The sequence below is a fragment of the Lonchura striata genome, chromosome 36 (assembly GCF_050655825.1).
Source record: "Lonchura striata isolate lonStrDom1 chromosome 36, ASM5065582v1, whole genome shotgun sequence".
Lineage (NCBI taxonomy): Eukaryota > Metazoa > Chordata > Aves > Passeriformes > Estrildidae > Lonchura > Lonchura striata.
This window is the reverse complement of record NC_140738.1, coordinates 721,858-739,912: the sequence shown is the minus strand read 5'-3', so window position 1 is coordinate 739,912 and position 18,055 is coordinate 721,858. Positions and strand designations below refer to the sequence as shown.

Genomic DNA, 18,055 nt, shown 5'->3' with positions numbered 1-18,055 from the left:
AAAATCCCCATTTCCCCCCTCAAAATCCCCATTTTTTCCCCCAAAATCCCCATTCTTCCCTGCAAATCCCCATTTTTTCCCCAAAAATCTCATTTTTCCCTATAAAACCCTTAAAACTTTCAGATTTTTTCCTCCAAAATCTCCATTTTCCCCCCAAATTCCCCATTTTCTCCACACAATTTCAATTTTCTCCCTCCAAAACCCCTAAAATTCCAGGATTTCATCCCTAAAATTCCCATTTTTCTTTCCAATATCCTCATTTTTCCCTCCAAAACCCCAAAAACTTTTGGATTTTTCCCCCAAATCCTCATTTTCCCCCTCCAAAATGCCCATTGTCCCCCCCAAAATTCTGATTTTCACTCCCAAAACTCTGATTCTTCTTCCAAAATCCCCATTTTCCCCAAAATTCCTTACTTTTTCCCCCAAAATCCCCATTTCCCCATCAAAACCCCCATTTTCTCCGCAAAATCCCTATTTTTCCTGCCAAAATTTTTATTTTTCCCACCCAAACCCTTATTTTCACCACAAAATTCCTATTTTTTCCCTCCAAAACCCCTACAATTCCAGTATATCCCCAAAATCCCCATTTTTCCCCCCCAATATCCCATTTCCCCCCAAAAAACCCCATTTTTTCCCCCATTTTTCGATCAAAATTTTTATTTTTCCCCCAAATTTTTTTATTTCCCCCCCAGAGGAAGGAGCCGCTCGGCGTCTGCGGCGTTTCTTTCCCGTCCGTCCGTCCGTCCGTCCGTCCGTCAGAGGCCGATGGTGTAGGAGCGGCCCGTGGGGTTGTGCAGGGCCGAGCAGGCCGGCGCCGTCACCGCCCACTCGTACCAGACCTTGCTGGGCGTGGCCACGCGCCAGAACGCCGCCGACACCTCCTGCCCCGCCCGCACCGGCACCGGCTGCTGCGGGGGGCAAGAAAACGGGCGGGGTCAGTGCTCCAAAATGGCCGCCGGGGTCATTTGGAGTGGACACGCCCACCAAGATGGCCGCCGGGGTAATTTGGAGTGGACATGCCCACCAAGATGGCCGCCCAAATCCAAGATGGCCACCAGGTACATTAGGAGTGGACATGCCCACCAAGATGGCCGCACAAATCCAAGATGGCCACCAGGTACATTAGGAGTGGACATGCCCACCAAGATGGCCGCCCAAATCCAAGATGGCCACCAGGTACATTAGGAGTGGACATGCCCACCAATATGGCCGCCGGGGTCATTTACAGTGGCCACGCCCACCAAGATGGCCACACAAATCCAAGATGGCCACCAGGTACATTAGGAGTGGACACGCCCACCAAGATGGCCGCCCAAATCCAAGATGGCCGCCGGGGCCATTTACAGTGGCCACGACCACCAAGATGGCCGCCCAAATCCAAGATGGCCGCCGGGGTAATTTGGAGTGGACACGCCCACCAAGATGGCCGCTGGGATCATTAGGAGTGGACATGCCCACCAAGATGGCCGCCCAAATCCAAGATGGCCACCAGGTACATTAGGAGTCGACATGACCACCAAGATGGCCGCCCAAATCCAAGATGGCCACCAGGTACATTAGAAGTGGACACGCCCACCAAGATGGCCGCCGGGGTCATTTACAGTGAACACGCCCAGCAAGATGGCCGCCCAAATCCAAGATGGCCGCCGGGTACATTTGGAGTGGACACGCCCACCAAGATGACCGCTGGGATCATTAGGAGTGGACACGCCCACCAAGATGGCCGCACAAATCCAAGATGGCCGCCGGGGTAATTTGGAGTGGACATGCCCACCAAGATGGCCGCCGGGGTCATTTACAGTGAACACGCCCAGCAAGATGGCCGCCCAAATCCAAGATGGCCGCCGGGGTCATTTACAGTGAACACGCTCACCAATATGGCCGCACAAATCCAAGATGGCCGCCGGGGTAATTTACAGTGGCCACGCCCACCAAGATGGCCGCCTGTTGGATTTGGAGTGGCCACGCCCACCAAGGTGGCCGCCCAAATCCAAGATGGCCGCTGCAGTAATTTCAAGTGGACACGCCCACCAAGATGGCTGCCCAAATCCAAGATGGCCACTTCCTACTGTTGGCCACACCCATCAAGATGGCCGCCCAAATCAAATATGGCCGCCTAAATCCAAGATGGCCACTCCTTGCTTTTGGGTCACACCCACCAAGATGGCTGCCCAAATCCAAGATGGCCGCTCCCTACTGTTGGCCACGCCCACAAAATGGCCGCCATTTCCCAAAATGGCCACCGTGAAATCTTCAGGATTTTTCACCTTTCCCCCAAAATTCCCAAATTTTGCCCAAAATTCCCCAAACTTTTTAGGATTTTACTCCAAAATTTTTTTAATTTTCCGTGAAATTCCAAAATTTTGTCAAAATTTTGCCAAAAATTCCCAAATTTCATTAAAATTTCCCCCAATCTTCCAAATTTTTATCAATTTCCACCAAATTATTTTTAAATTTTACCCGAAATTTTCATTTTTAAAACATTTTTCCCCAAAATTTCCAATTTTAAAAATTCCCCATTATTGTCCGCTTTTTTCCCAAAATTCCTAATTTTTCTCCAAATTCCCCAATTTTCACCCAAAACTCCCAATTTTTATTCTGCCTTTCCCCCAAAATTCCCAATTTTTGGTCGCAATTTTCCCCAAAATCCCAAATTTTAAACTCTTCACCCCAAATTCCCAATTCCTGCTGGAATTTTCCTTCAAATCCTGTTCCATTTTCCAAAAAAATTCCCAATTTTTTACCCAAAATTTTTGCCTTCGCATTTTCCTCCAAATCCCCCATTTTTTACCCCAAAATTCCCGTTTTTTTTGGTTGGAATTTTGCCCAAAATTTAAATTTTTTCATTACAACTTCCCCCAAAATTCCCGCTTTCTGTTGGAATTTCGCCCAAAATTTTGATGTTTTTTCCTGGAATTTTCCCAGAAATTCCCAATTTTTTCCCAAAATTCCCAAATTTTCCCAGAATTTTCCCAAATTTGGGTTTTTTTGCCCCGTTTTGGCCTCACCTTGATGGGGAAGAAGATCGGGAACCACGAGAAGAGCCCCGGCGAGTGCGTCTCGGGCCGGATGCCTGAAATTCCCAAAATTCCCAAATTTTCTGCTTTTTCCCCCAAATTTCTCCCATTTCCCGCCTGGCCACGCCCCCACGGCCACACCCACTTAAGCCACGCCCCTTTCTCCTCCATATTTTCCTTTTTTTACCCAAATTTTGGTCATTTTTACCCAAATTTTTCTTATTTTAACCCAAATTCCATCATTTTTCCCCAAATTTTCTTGTTTTTCCCCCAAATTTCCCCATTCCCCACCCGGCCACACCCACTTAAGCCACGCCCCCAATCCACAAGCCACGCCCCTTTCTCTTCTCTATTTACCATTTTTACCCAAATTTTCGCCATTTTTACCCAAATTTTCGTCATTTTTACCCAAATTTTTTGATTATTTCACCAATTTTTTTTGGTTTTCCCCAAATTTCTCCCATTTCCCACCCGGCCACGCCCCAAACCACACCCAGTTAAGCCACGCCCTCAAACCACAAGCCACGCCCCTTTCTTCTCAATTTTTACCATTTTTCCCCAATTTTTTTTGTTTTTATCCATTTTTTTTTCATTTTTTTCCCAATTTTTTCCATTTTCCCCCCAAATTTCTCCCATTTCCCACCCGGCCACACCCACTTAAGCCACGCCCCCAATCCACAAGCCACGCCCATTTTTCCTCCATTTTTACCATTTTCCCCAATTTTTCTTATTTTCCCCCATTTTTTTTGTCATTTTTTTCCCAATTTTTTCCATTTTCCCCCCAAATTTCCCCATTTTACACCCGGCCACGCCCCACTTAAGCCACGCCCCCAATCCACAAGCCACGCCCCTTTCTCCTCCATATTTTCCTTTTTTTACCCAAATTTTTGCCATTTTTACCCAAATTTTCGTCATTTTTACCCAAATTTTTGGATTATTTCACCAATTTTTTTTGGTTTTCCCCCAAATTTCTCCCACTCCCCACCCGGCCACGCCCCAAGCCACACCCAATTAAGCCACGCCCCTTTCTCCTCCATTTTTACCATTTTTCTTCATTTTTTTTTTTTAATCCATTTTTTTTGTCATTTTTTTCCCATTTTTTTCCATTTCCCCCCCAAATTTCTCCCATTTCCCACCCGGCCACGCCCACTTAAGACACGCCCCCAATCCACAAGCCACGCCCCTTTCTCCTCCATTTTTACAATTTCCCCCCATTTTTTTTTTTTTTTCCCCCTTTTTTCATTTTTTTCCCAATTTTTTCCACTTTTACCCCAAAATTTCTCCCATTTCCCACCTGGCCATGCCTCAAGCCACGCCCACTTAAGCCACGCCCCCAAGTCACAAGCCACGCCCCTTTATCCTCCATAAATTTTTTTACCCTAATTTTGTTCATTTTTACCCAATTTTTTCTTATTTTAACCCAAATTCCATAATTTTTTTCCCAATTTTTTCCATTTCCCCCCCAAATTTCCCCACTCCCCACCCGGCCACGCCCCCAAGGCCACACCCACTTAAGCCACGCCCCTTTCTCCTCCATTTTTACCATTTTCCCCAATTTTTTTTTATTTTTCCCCATTTTTTTTCATTTTTTTCCCAATTTTTTCCATTTCCCCCCCAAATTTCCCCATTTTACACCCGGCCACGCCCCACTTAAGCCACGCCCCCAATCCACAAGCCACGCCCCTTTATCTTCTTTATTTACCTTTTTTACCCAAATTTTTGCCATTTTTACCCAAATTTTCGTCATTTTTACCCAAATTTTTGGATTATTTCACCAATTTTTTTTGGTTTTCCCCCAAATTTCTCCCACTTCCCACCTGGCCACGCCCCAAGCCACGCCCACTTAAGCCACGCCCCTTTCTCCTCCATTTTTACCATTTCTCCCCAATTTTTTTTATTTTTCCCCATTTTTTTGTCATTTTTTTCCCAATTTTTTCCATTTCCCCCCCAAATTTCCCCACTCCCCACCCGGCCACGCCCCCAAGGCCACACCCACTCAAGCCACGCCCCTTTCTCCTCCATTTTTGCCATTTTCCCCTTTTTTTTTTCGTTTTTTCCCCAATTTTTTTCGTTTTTCCCCCATTTTTTTTTGTTTTTTTCCCAAACTTTTCGGTTTTCGCCCCAAATTCCGGCCCTCACTGAGGGTGACGTCGCCGTAGAGCCGCGTCTCGAAGTAGCCGGCGAAGCCGTGCAGGACGGTGCCCACCTGCACCCGCCACGAGAGCTCCGTGTAGCGGCTGTTGTCGGGGCACGGCTCTGGAAAATCCCAAAATTCCCAAAATTATCCCAGGAAAAAAAAATCCCAAAAATTCACCCTCCGTTTTGGGGTTTTTTGGAATTTTTTCGGATTTTTTTCGGGTTTTTTTCTGATTTTTTTACTATTTTTTAATGATTTTTTCCGTATTTTTTCCTGGTTTTTTGGGGATTTTTTTTCAGCATTTTTTTCTATTTTTTTTGAGATTTTTCCCCATTTTTTTTTCTAATTTTTTTGAGATTTTTCCCGATGTGTTTTTCTAAATTTTTTGAGATTTTTCCCCATTTTGTTTTCTAATTTTTTTGAGATTTTTCCCGATGTGTTTTTCCAATTTTTTTGAGATTTTTCCCCATTTTGTTTTCCAATTTTTTTTAGATTTTTCCCCATTTTTTTTTCCAATTTTTTTTAGATTTTTCCCCATTTTGTTTTCCAATTTTTTTTAGATTTTTCCCCATTTTTTTTTCTAATTTTTTTGAGATTTTTCCCCATTTTGTTTTCCAATTTTTTTTAGATTTTTCCCCATTTTTTTTTCTAATTTTTTTGAGATTTTTCCCCATTTTTTTTTCTAATTTTTTTGAGATTTTTCCCCATTTTTCTTCCTATTTTTTTTGAGATTTTTCCCTATGTTTTTTTTCTAATTTTTTTGAGATTTTTCCCCATTTTGTTTTCTAATTTTTTTGAGATTTTTCCTGATGTGTTTTTCCAATTTTTTTCCCCATTTTTTTTTCTAATTTTTTTTAGATTTTTCCCCATTCTGTTTTCCAATTTTTTTTAGATTTTTCCCCATTTTTTTTCTATTTTTTTTGAGATTTTTCCCCATTTTTTTTTCTAATTTTTTTTAGATTTTTCCCCATTTTTTTTTCTAATTTTTTTGAGATTTTTCCCCATTTTTTTTTCTAATTTTTTGGAGATTTTTTCCCCATTTTTTTTTCTAGTTTTTTTTTATATTTTTGGAGATTATTTTCTGATTTCTTTCTGATTTTTTCAACATTTTTTCCTGATTTTCGATGCATTTTTCCCTGATTTTTTAAAAGAATTTTTCCTGAATTTTTTCAAGATCGTTTGGGATTTTATTTTAAATTTTCCCAGATTTTTTTTCCTGTTTTTTTGCGGATTTTTTTGCTTGTTTGTTTTTTTGATTTTTTTCCTGATTATCTTGAAACTTTTTTCCTCATTATTTTGAGGATTTTTCCTGATTTTTGGTGGATTTTTCCTGATTTTTTCAGGATTATTTCCTGATTTTTTGAGCATTTTCCCCCTGGTTTTTCTGATTTTTTCCCGATTTCTTTGAAAGTTTTTTTCCTGATTATTTTGAGGTTTTTTCCTGATTTTTTGGGGATTTTCCCCTAATTTTTTTGGTAGTTTCTCTAGATATTTTCTGATTTTTTTTTCTAACTTTTTGAACATTTTTCCCAAATTTTTTCTTATTTTTGAGCATTTTTTCCTGATCTTTTGGGAATTTTCTGTATTTTTTGAGGATTTTTTTTCCCTGATTTTTTGGGGATTTTTCCTTAAGTTTTTCTGAAATTTTGGGGATTTTTTCCTCATTTTTTTCGGATTTTTTCCTAATTATTTCTGATTTTTTGGGGGATTTTTTCCTAATTTTTTCTGATTTTTAGGGGGATTTTTTTCTCTAATTTTTTCTGATTTTTTTTGGAAGTTTTTCCTGATTTTTGGGGGATTTTATTCCAAATTTTTTTCTGAATTTTTCCTGATTTTTTTCATGATTTTGGGGGATTTTTCCCTAATTTTTTTCTGAAATTTTGGGGATTTTTCCCTGAATTTTTTTTTTTATTTTTCCCTAATTTTTTTCTGAAATTTTGGGGATTTTTCCCTCAATTTTTTGGGGGGTTTTTTCCCTAATTTTTTCTGAATCTTTGGGGATTTTTCCATTATTTTTTCTGAATTTTTGGGGATTTTTTTCCTATTTTTTCTAAATTTTTGGGGATTTTTTCCTGATTTTTTGGGGTTTTTTTCTTGATTTTTTCCGGATATTTTGGGATTTTTTTCCTTGATTTGTCCCGATTTTTTTTCCCAAAATTTGGAGTTTTTTAAATTCAATTTTGGTGTTTTTTCCCCGAAATTTTTTCTTCATTTCCCCCTTAAATTTAAAAAAATATCCTGATTTTTTTTCATTTTTTCCTGCATTTCTGGCTGATTTTCCAGGGAATTTTTTGGGCGTTTTTCCTGAAATTTTCGGGATATTTTCCCGGGACATTCGCTGATATTTTGGGGGAATTTTGGGGAGTTTTCCCGGGATTTTGGGGTTTTTCTGGAAGGTTCTCACCGGGGTTTGGGTGCTGGAAGCTGAAGCACGGCAGGGGTGGCGCCACCTGGTGGAAGTTGTGCAGCCTCACCACGTACGGGGTCTCAAACTGCGCCTGAAAAGTCCCAAAAATTCCTGAAAATTCCCCAAAAAATATTCCCAAAATACCCCCAAAATAGTCCCAAAAATCCCCCAAAAATCCCACCAAAAATCCCCCAAAAATTCCCCAAAAATTCCCAAGAATCCCCAAAAAATCCCCCAAAAATCCCACCAAAAATCCCCCAAAAACTCCCAAGAATCCCCAAAAAAATCCCCCCCAAAAAATTCCCAAAAATGACCAAAAAACTCCCCAAAAAAATCCTCCCCAAATCCCCCAGAATTAAAAAAAAAAAAACAAAAATCCCCCCAAAAATTCCATAACAACCCTCCAAAAGTTCCCAAAAAATCCCCCCAAAAATCCCCAAAAAATTCCCAAGAATCCCCAAAAAATCCCCCCAAAAAATCCTCCCAAAATTACAAAAAATCCCCAAAAAAATCCCCCAAAATTAAAAAAAAACACTAAAAAATCCCCCAAAAAATTCCCAAAAATCCCAAAAAAATCCCCCCAAAAAATCCTCCCAAAATTACAAAAAATCCCCAAAAAATCCCCCAAAATTTAAAAAAAAAAAAATCACTAAAAAATCCCCCCAAAAATTCCCAAAAATCCCCAAAAAATCCCCCCAAAAAATCCTCCCAAAATTACAAAAAATCCCCAAAAAAATCCCCCAAAATTAAAAAAAAACACTAAAAAATCCCCCCAAAAATTCCCAAAAATCCCCAAAAAATCCCCCCAAAAAATCCTCCCAAAATTACAAAAAATCCCCAAAAAATCCCCCAAAATTAAAAAAAAAAAAATCACTAAAAAATCCCCCCAAAAATTCCCAAAAGCCCCCACAAAAATATCCACCGAAAATCCCCCAAGAAATCCCACCTAAAAATTCCCCAAATTCCCCCCCAAAATCCCCCCAAAAATTCCCAAAAAATTCCCAAAAATGACCAAAAAATCCCCCAAAAATTCCCAAAAATCCGCAAAAAGTCCCCCGAAAAATTCCAGTAAATTCCCAAAAATCATCCAAAAAATCCCCCAAAACCCCCTGAAAAATCCTAAAATCCCCAAAAAATCCCCCCAAAAATTTCTCCAGAAATTAAAAAAAAATCCCCAAAGATTCCCAAAAATCCACAAAAAATCCCACCAAAAATCTCCAAAAATCCCCCCAAAAAATTCCCCCAAAAATTCCAAAAAATACCCAAAAATCCCCCCCAAAAATATTCACAAAAATACCCAAAAAATTCTCCATTTTTTCCCGCATTTTTACCCTATTTTTTCCCATTTTTTCCCCGTTTTTTCCCATTTTTTGACTTTTTTTCCCAAAATCGCCGTTTTTTGCCCCAATTCTCACCTCGGGGTGCCGGTCATGCTCATGGCACCCCCTGATCTCCTTTCCCCATTTTTCCCCCAATTTTTTCCCCATTTTTTCCCATTTTTTCCCCATTTTTTCCCATTTTTTCCCCGTTTTTTGACATTTTTTGACATTTTTTTCCCAAAATCGCCGTTTTTCGCCCCAATTCTCACCTCGGGGTGCCGGTCGTGCTCACGGCACCCTCTCATCTCTTTTCCCCATTTTCCCCCCATTTTTTTACATTTTTTCCCCGTTTTTCCCCCGTTTTTTCACATTTTTTGACATTTTTTCCCAAAATCGCCGTTTTTCACCCCAATTCTCACCTCGGGGTGCCGGTCGTGCTCGTGCCACCCCCTCATCTCCTTTCCCCATTTTCCCCCCAATTTTTTCCCCATTTTTTTACATTTTTTCCCCATTTTTCCCCGTTTTTTCACATTTTTTGACATTTTTTTCCCAAAATTGCCGTTTTTCGCCCCAATTCTCACCTCAGGGTGCCGGTCGTGCTCGCGGCACCCCTCATCTCTTTTCCCCATTTTCCCCCATTTTTCCCCCAATTTTTTCCCCATTTTTCCCCATTTTTCCCATTTTTTCACATTTTTTGACATTTTTTTCCCAAAATCGCCGTTTTTCGCCCCAATTCTCACCTCGGGGTGCCGGTCGTGCTCGCGGCACCCCCTGATCTCTTTTCCCCATTTTCCCCCATTTTCCCCCAATTTTTTCCTAATTTTTTTACATTTTTTCCCCATTTTTTCCCATTTTTTCCCCGTTTTTTCACATTTTTTGACATTTTTTTCCCAAAATCGCCGTTTTTCGCCCCAATTCTCACCTCGGGGTGCCGGTCGTGCTCGCGGCACCCCCGGACCTCGTTGTAGAGCTTGGAGGAGGAGACGGGGGCCAGGAAGGAGGTGTAGGATTGGGGGATGGAAACTCCGTCCTCTGAAAACCCAAAAAAAACCCCAAAAAAACCCCAAAAATCCAAATTTTGGCAACTCCGGATGTCCCAAAACTCCCCACACCCAACTCCCAAATTTCACACCAAAATTCCCATTTTTATCCCCAAAAAAATCCCATTTTTATCCACCAAAAATCAAAATTTTCACTCCAAAAAAAATCGCATTTTTATCCTCCAAAATCCAATTTTTCACCCCAAAAAAATTCCATTTTTCACCCCAAAAATCCCATTTTTCAACCCAAAAAAAATCCCATTTTTCACCCCAAAAAATACCATTTTTATCCTCCAAAAATCCCATTTTTATCCCCCAATAAATCCCATTTTTATCCCCCAATAAATCCAATCTTTATCCCCTAAAAGTCCCATTTTTCACCCCAAAAAAATCCCATTTTTCACCCCAAAAAATCCCATTTTTATCCTCCAAAAATCCCATTTTTCACCCCCAAAAAATCCCATTTTTATCCCCCAAAAATCCCATTTTTATCCCCCAATAAATCCAATTTTTATCCCCTAAAAGTCCCATTTTTCACCCCAAAAAATCCCATTTTTATCCCCAAAAAAATCCCATTTTTCACCCCAAAAGATCAGTTTTATACCCAAAAAATCCCATTTTTCACCCCCAAAAAAATCCCATTTTTCACCCCAAAAAATCCCATTTTTATCCCCCAATAAATCCAATTTTTATCCCCTAAAAGTCCCATTTTTCACCCCAAAAAATCCCATTTTTATCCCCAAAAAAATCCCATTTTTCACCCCCAAAAAATACCATTTTTATCCCCCAATAAATCCAATTTTTATCCCCTAAAAGTCCCATTTTTCACCCCAAAAAATCCCATTTTTCACCCCCAAAAAATCCCATTTTTCACCCCAAAAGATCACAGTTTGATACCCAAAAAATCCCATTTTTCACCCCAAAAAAAATCCCATTTTTCACCCCAAAAAATCCCATTTTTATCCCCCAATAAATCCAATCTTTATCCCCTAAAAGTCCCATTTTTCACCCCAAAAAATCCCATTTTTATCCCCAAAAAAATCCTATTTTTCACCCCAAAAGATTACAGTTTTATACCCAAAAAATCCCATTTTTCACCCCAAAAAAATCCCATTTTTCAGCCTCAAAAAAATCCCATTTTTATCCCCTAAAAGTCCCATTTTTCACCCCAAAAAATCCCATTTTTATCCCAAAAAAAAATCCCATTTTTCACCCCAAAAGATCAGTTTTATACCCAAAAAATCCCATTTTTCACCCCAAAAAATCCCATTTTCCACCCCAAAAAAAATCCCATTTTTCACCCCAAAAAATCCCATTTTTATCCCCCAATAAATCCAATCTTTATCCCCTAAAAGTCCCATTTTTCACCCCAAAAAATCCCATTTTTATCCCCAAAATAATCCTATTTTTCACCCCAAAAGATTACAGTTTTATACCCAAAAATCCCATTTTTCACCCCAAAAAAAATCCCATTTTTCACCCCCAAAAAATCCCATTTTTATCCCCCAATAAATCCAATTTTTATCCCCTAAAAGTCCCATTTTTCACCCCAAAAAATCCCATTTTTATCCCCAAAATAATCCTATTTTTCACCCCAAAAGATCACAGGTTTATACCCAAAAAATCCCATTTTTCACCCCAAAAAATCCCATTTTTCACCCCAAAAATCCCATTTTCCATCCAAAAAAAATCCCATTTTTCACCCCAAAAATCCCATTTCCCCTCATTTCTCCTCCATTTCCCGACCGTTTTTTCCCCTTTTTTTTCCTATTTCCCAATTTCTCCCCATTTTCCCTTTTTTCCCCATTCCCAAATTTTTCCTTTTCCCTTCCCCCATTTTTTCCCGTTTTTTCCCCAATTTCCACCCAATTTTTTCCCACTTTTGTGCCTTTTTTCCTTTTTTAATTCCCTTTTTTTTTCCCATTTCTTTCACCCATTTTCCACCTTTTTTACCATTTCTTCCCCATTTTCCCCCAAAATTTCTTCCCATTTTTTTTTCCCATTCCCAAATTTTCCCTTTCCCCTTCCCCCACCCTTTTCCCAATTTTCCCCAAATTTCCCCCATTTTTCCCCCACTTTTTTCCCATTTTTCCCTTTTTTTCCTATTTATTTTTCCTTTTTTCCCCATTTTTCACCTTTTTTTCCCCATTTTCCTCCCAAAATTTCTTCCCATTTTTTCCCCATTTTTTTTCCATCCCCAAATTTTCCCTTTCCCCTTCCCCCACCTTTTCCCCCAATTTTCCCCAAATTTCCCCCATTTTCCCCCCACTTTTTTCCCCATTTTTCGCCTTTTCCCCCATTTTTCCCATTTTCCCCCATTTTTCACCTTTTCCCCCATTTTTTCCCCATTTTCCCTCAAAATTTTTTCCCATTTTTTCCCCCATTTTTTTTCCATCCCCAAACTTTCCCTTTCCCCTTCCCCCACCCTTTCCCCCCATTTTCCCAAAATTTCCCCCATTTTCCCCCCACTTTTTTCCCCATTTTTCCCATTTTTCCCCCATTTTTCACCTTTTCTCCCATTTTTTCCCCATTTTCCCCCAAAATTTCTTCCCATTTTTTCCCCCATTTTTTTTCCATCCCCAAATTTTCCCTTTCCCCTTCCCCCACCCTTTCCCCCAATTTTCCCCAAATTTCCCCCATTTTCCCCCCACTTTTTCCCCCATTTTTCCCATTTTTCCCCATTTCTTTGCCTTTTCTCCCATTTTTCCCATTTTTTCCCCATTTTCCCTCAAAATTTCTTCCCATTTTTTCCCCCATTTTTTTTCCATCCCCAAACTTTTCCTTTCCCCTTCCCCCACCCTTTCCCCCATTTTCCCAAAATTTCCCCCATTTTTCCACCACTTTTCCCCCGTTTTTGTGGTTTTTTTCCCATTTTTCACCTTTTCTCCCATTTTTTCCCCATTTTCCCCCAAAATTTCTTCCCATTTTTTCCCCCATTTTTTTTCCATCCCCAAATTTTTCCTTTCCCCTTCCCCCACCCTTTCCCTGATTTTCCCCAAATTTCCCCCATTTTCCCCCCACTTTTCCCCCCATTTTTCCCATTTTCCCCCATTTTTCACCTTTTCTCCCATTTTTCCCATTTTTTCCCCCAAATTCCCCCCAAAATTTCTTCCCTTTTTTTTTTTCCATCCCCAAATCTTTCCTTTCCCCTTCCCCCACCCTTTCCCTGATTTTCCCCAAATTTCCCCCATTTTCCCCCCACTTTTTCCCCCATTTTTCCCATTTTCCACCGAATTTTTCACCTTTTCTCCCATTTTTTCCCCATTTTCCCTCAAAATTTTTTCCCATTTTTTCCCCCATTTTTTTTCCATCCCCAAACTTTTCCTATCCCCTCCCCCCACCCTTTCCCCCAATTTTCCCCAAATTTCCCCCATTTTTCCCCCACTTTCTGCCCATTTTTCCCCATTTCTTTGCCTTTTCTCCCATTTTTCCCATTTTTTCCCCATTTTCCCTCAAAATTTCTTCCCATTTTTTCCCCCATTTTTTTTCCATCCCCAAATTTTCCCTTTCCCCTTCCCCCACCCTTTCCCCAATTTTCCCCAAATTTCCCCCATTTTCCCCCCACTTTTCCCATTTTTTCCTGTTCATTTTTCCTTTTTTCCCCATTTTTCACCTTTTTTTCCCCATTTTCCCTCAAAATTTCTTCCCATTTTTTCCCCCATTTTTTTTCCATCCCCAAACTTTCCCTTTCCCCTTCCCCCACCTTTTCCCCAATTTTCCCCAAATTCCCCCCATTTTCCCCCCACTTTTCCCCCCATTTTTCCCATTTTCCCCCATTTTTCCACCTTTTCTCCCATTTTTCCCATTTTTTCCCTCATTATCCCTCAAAACTTCTTCCCATTTTTTTTTCCATCCCCAAACTTTTCCTTTCCCCTTCCCCCACCCTTTCCCCAATTTTCCCCAAGTTTCCCCCATTTTCCCCCCACTTTTTCCCCCATTATTCCCATTTTTCCCCCATTTTTCACCTTTTCTCACATTTTTTCCCCATTTTCCCCCAAAATTTCTTCCCATTTTTTCCCCCATTTTTTTTCCATCCCCAAACTTTCCCTTTCCCCTTCCCCCACCCTTTCCCCCAATTTTCCCCAAATTTCCCCCCCACTTTTTCCCCCATTTTTCCCATTTTCCCCCATTTTTCCCATTTTTCCCATTTTTTCCCCCAAATTCCCCCCAAAATTTCTTCCCTTTTTTTTTTCCATCCCCAAATCTTTCCTTTCCCCTTCCCCCACCCTTTCCCCCAATTTTCCCCAAATTTCCCCCATTTTCCCCCCACTTTTTCCCCCATTTTTCCCATTTTCCCCCATTTTTCCCATTTTTCCCATTTTTTCCCCCAAATTCCCCCCAAAATTTCTTCCCTTTTTTTTTTCCATCCCCAAACTTTCCCTTTCCCCTTCCCCCACCCTTTCCCTAATTTTCCCCAAATTCCCCCCATTTCCCCCCCACTTTTGTGCCGTTTTTCCCCCATTTTTCCCCGTTTTTCCCCCGTTTTTCCCCCGTTTTTCCCCATTTTTTTTTTGCCCGTTTCCGCCGTTTTTCGCCCCGTTTTGCCCACCTTTGAGGCAGCCCCGGGCCCCGTCCAGGCACTCGGGGCTCAGCTCGTTGTCGCCGAAGGAGCCCAGCAGCTCTGACACCACCAGGTCGGCGAGCTCGGGCGCGGCCCAGCCCCGCATGTCCCGCGACACCACCGACACCTGCGAGCCCCACTCCTCCCACTGGCAGTTCTCCAGCCTAATTAGCCGCAATTACGACCCTCGTTAGCGTTAATTAGCATTCATAACCCACCCCCCGCTCAATGTTAGCGATCAATAAGCGTTGGTGATCAATAATCCCCTCCAGTCCCTCCCTGGCACTTTGCTCGTTCTTAGTTAGTCTGAATTAACATTAATTAGACTTAATTGGTTCATTAGAAGCCTTAATTGCCATTAATTAGTTCGTTAACAGTTATTAATAATCCCCTGATCAATCAGGGATTCATGCGAATAGGACATCAATAAAGTATCGGTGATCAATAATCCCCTCTCCTCCCCTTATGCCGCTTTTCTTACTTTTATTTACCTTTAATTAGCGTTAATTAGTTCATTAAAAGACTTAATTATCGTTAATTGGTTCATTAATAGCCTTTAACAGCAGCTTTGATCCATCAGGAATTAATGCTAATAGAAGATCAATAACGTATCGATGATCAATAACCCCCTCCCGTCCCCCTCTGCCACTTTTCTACTCTTAATTACCATTAATTAGTTCATTAGAAGCCCTAATTAGCTTGAATTAGTTCATGAGAAGCCCTAATTAGCTCATTAATAGCCATTATTACCCCCCTGATCAATCAGGAATGAATTCCGATAAGTGATCAATAACCACCCCCAGTCTCCCCTCCCCACTTTTCCCACTCTTAAGTACCATGAATTACCACTAATTAGCCTTAATGAGTTAATTAACAGACCCAATTAGCCTTGATTAGTTCATTAAAAGCCCCAATTAGTGTTAATTAATTGGATTTTAGCCGTTAATAACTCCCTGATCAATCAGGAATTAATTTCAGTAAAAGATCAATAATTTATTGGTGATCAATAACCCCCCCCACTCCTCCCACTGGCAGTTCTCCAGCATAATTAGCGCAATTAGCGCAATTAGCGCTAATTAGAGCCGTAATTAGCCTTAATAAACCCCCCCCCCGGTTGATGGGGTTTTGTTAATGAGCAATGAAGTATTGGTGATCAATAACCCCCTCCCCTCCCCCTATGCCGCATTTCCACTCTTAATTACCATTAATTAGCCTCTAATTAGCTCATTAACAGCCCCAATTAGCTACAATTAGTTTATTAAAAGCCCTAATTAGCCTTAATTAGCTCATTAATAGCCTTTAATAATCCCCTGATCAATCCGGAATTCAAGCCGATAGGAGATCAATAAAGTATCGGTGATCAATAAGCCCCTCCAATCCCCCTCTGCTACTTTGGTTATTGATCGGTTATTGATCGGTTATCAGTCACGTGACCACGGCGTTGGGGTTTCGATGGGATATTGATCAGTTATCAGTTATTGATCAGTTATTGATTGGTTATCGGTTATCGATCAGTTATTGATTGGTTATCACTCACGTGACCACGGCATTGGGGTTTTTATGGGTTATTGATCATTTATCGATCAGTTATTGGTTATTGATTGGTTATTGATTGGTTACTGATAAGTTATCAGTTATCAATAGGTTATTGGTCGTTTATCAGTTATTGATCGATTATTGATCAGCTATTGATCGGTTCTCACTCATGTGACCACGGCGTTGGGGTTTTGATGGGATATTGATCGGTTATCGATCAGTACCGATCAGTTATCGGTTATTGATCGGTTATTGGTTATTGATCAGTTATCGGTTATTGATCGCACTCACGTGACCACGTCGTTGGGGTTTTGATGGGATAACGATCGGTTATCGATCAGTACCAATCAGTTATCGATCAGTTATCGGTTATTGGTTATTGATCGGTTATCGATCGGTTATTTATTGCACTCACATGACCACGGCGTTGGGGTTTTGATGGGATATCGATCGGTATCGGTCGGTATTGATGGGTTATTGATCAGCTATCAATCAGTTATCGGTTATTGATCGGTTATTGGTTATTGATCAGTTATCGGTTATTGATCGGGTATCGGTTATTGATCAGTTATCGGTTATTGATCGCACTCACGTGACCACGGCGTTGGGGTTTTGATGGGATATCGATCGGTTGTCGATCAGTACCGATCAGTTATCGGTTATTGATCGGTTATCGGTTATTGATCAGTTATCGATCGGTTATTGATCACACTCACGTGACCACGGCGTTGGGGTTTTGATGGGATATCGATCGGTATTGGTCGGTATTGATGGGTTATTGATCAGCTATCAATCAGTTATCGGTTATTGATCGGTTATTGGTTATTGATCAGTTATCGGTTATTGATCAGTTATTGGTTATTGATCGGTTATCGATCGGTTATTGATCGCACTCACGTGACCACGGCGTTGGGGTTTTGATGGGATATTGATTGGTTATCGATCAGTACCGATCAGTTATCGGTTATTGATCGGTTATCGGTTATTGATCAGTTATCGGTTATTGATCAGTTATCGGTTATTGATCGCACTCACGTGACCACAGCGTTGGGGTTTTGATGGGATATCCATCGGTTATCGATCAGTACCGATCAGTTATCGATCAGTTATCGGTTATTGATCGGTTATCGGTTATTGATCGGTTATCGGTTATTGATCGCACTCACGTGACCACGGCGTTGGGGTTTTGATGGGATATCGATCGGTTATCGATCAGTACCGATCAGTTATCGGTTATTGATCGGTTATCGGTTATTGATCAGTTATCGGTTATTGATCAGTTATCGATCGGTTATTGATCGCACTCACGTGACCACGGTGTTGGGGTTTTGATGGGCTATCGATCAGTATCGGTCGGTATTGATGGGTTATTGATCAGCTATCAATCAGTTATCGGTTATTGATCGGTTATCGGTTATTGATCAGTTATCGATCGGTTATTGATCGCACTCACGTGACCACGGCGTTGGGGTTTTGATGGGATATTGATCGGTTATCGATCAGTACCGATCAGTTATCGGTTATTGATCGGTTATCGGTTATTGATCAGTTATCGGTTATTGATCTCACTCACGTGACCACGGCGTTGGGGTTTTGATGGGATAACGATCGGTTATCGATCAGTACCAATCAGTTATCGATCAGTTATCGGTTATTGGTTATTGATCAGTTATCGGTTATTGATCGCACTCACGTGACCACGGCGTTAGGGTTTTGATGGGATATCGATCGGTTGTCGATCAGTACTGATCAGTTATCGGTTATTGATCGGTTATCGGTTATTGATCAGTTATCGATCGATTATTTATTGCACTCACGTTACCACGGCGTTGGGGTTTTGATGGGATATCGATCGGTTATCAATCATTACCGATCAGTACCGATCAGTTATCGGTTATTGATCGGTTATCGGTTATTGATCAGTTATCGATCGGTTATTGATCACACTCACGTGACCACGGCGTTGGGGTTTTGATGGGATATCGATCGGTATCGGTCGGTATTGATGGGTTATTGATCAGCTATCAATCAGTTATCG

At 40.9% G+C, this 18,055-nt stretch overlaps 1 protein-coding gene across 3 annotated transcripts in view; it reads right to left on the bottom strand.

Moving 5' to 3' along the window:
- Positions 1-639: 639 nt before the first annotated feature.
- The window catches only part of PRMT5 (protein arginine methyltransferase 5), a 38,775-nt gene continuing 21,359 nt past the window's right edge, over positions 640-18,055 (bottom strand). The window contains exons 12-17 of one of the 3 annotated variants that reach the window (XM_085565512.1): positions 14,470-14,645; positions 9,803-9,912; positions 7,559-7,652; positions 5,157-5,273; positions 3,009-3,073; positions 640-908 (exon numbers count right to left, since the gene is read on the bottom strand). In XM_085565512.1, the coding sequence (XP_085421638.1) occupies positions 756-908; positions 3,009-3,073; positions 5,157-5,273; positions 7,559-7,652; positions 9,803-9,912; positions 14,470-14,645 (715 nt within the window). In that variant the 3' untranslated portion in view covers positions 640-755. Of the gene's footprint in view, positions 909-3,008; positions 3,074-3,480; positions 4,542-5,022; positions 5,274-7,558; positions 7,653-9,802; positions 9,913-14,469; positions 14,646-18,055 lie in introns of those variants that run through there. The other 2 variants (XM_085565513.1, XM_085565511.1) reach the window with 2 other exon arrangements.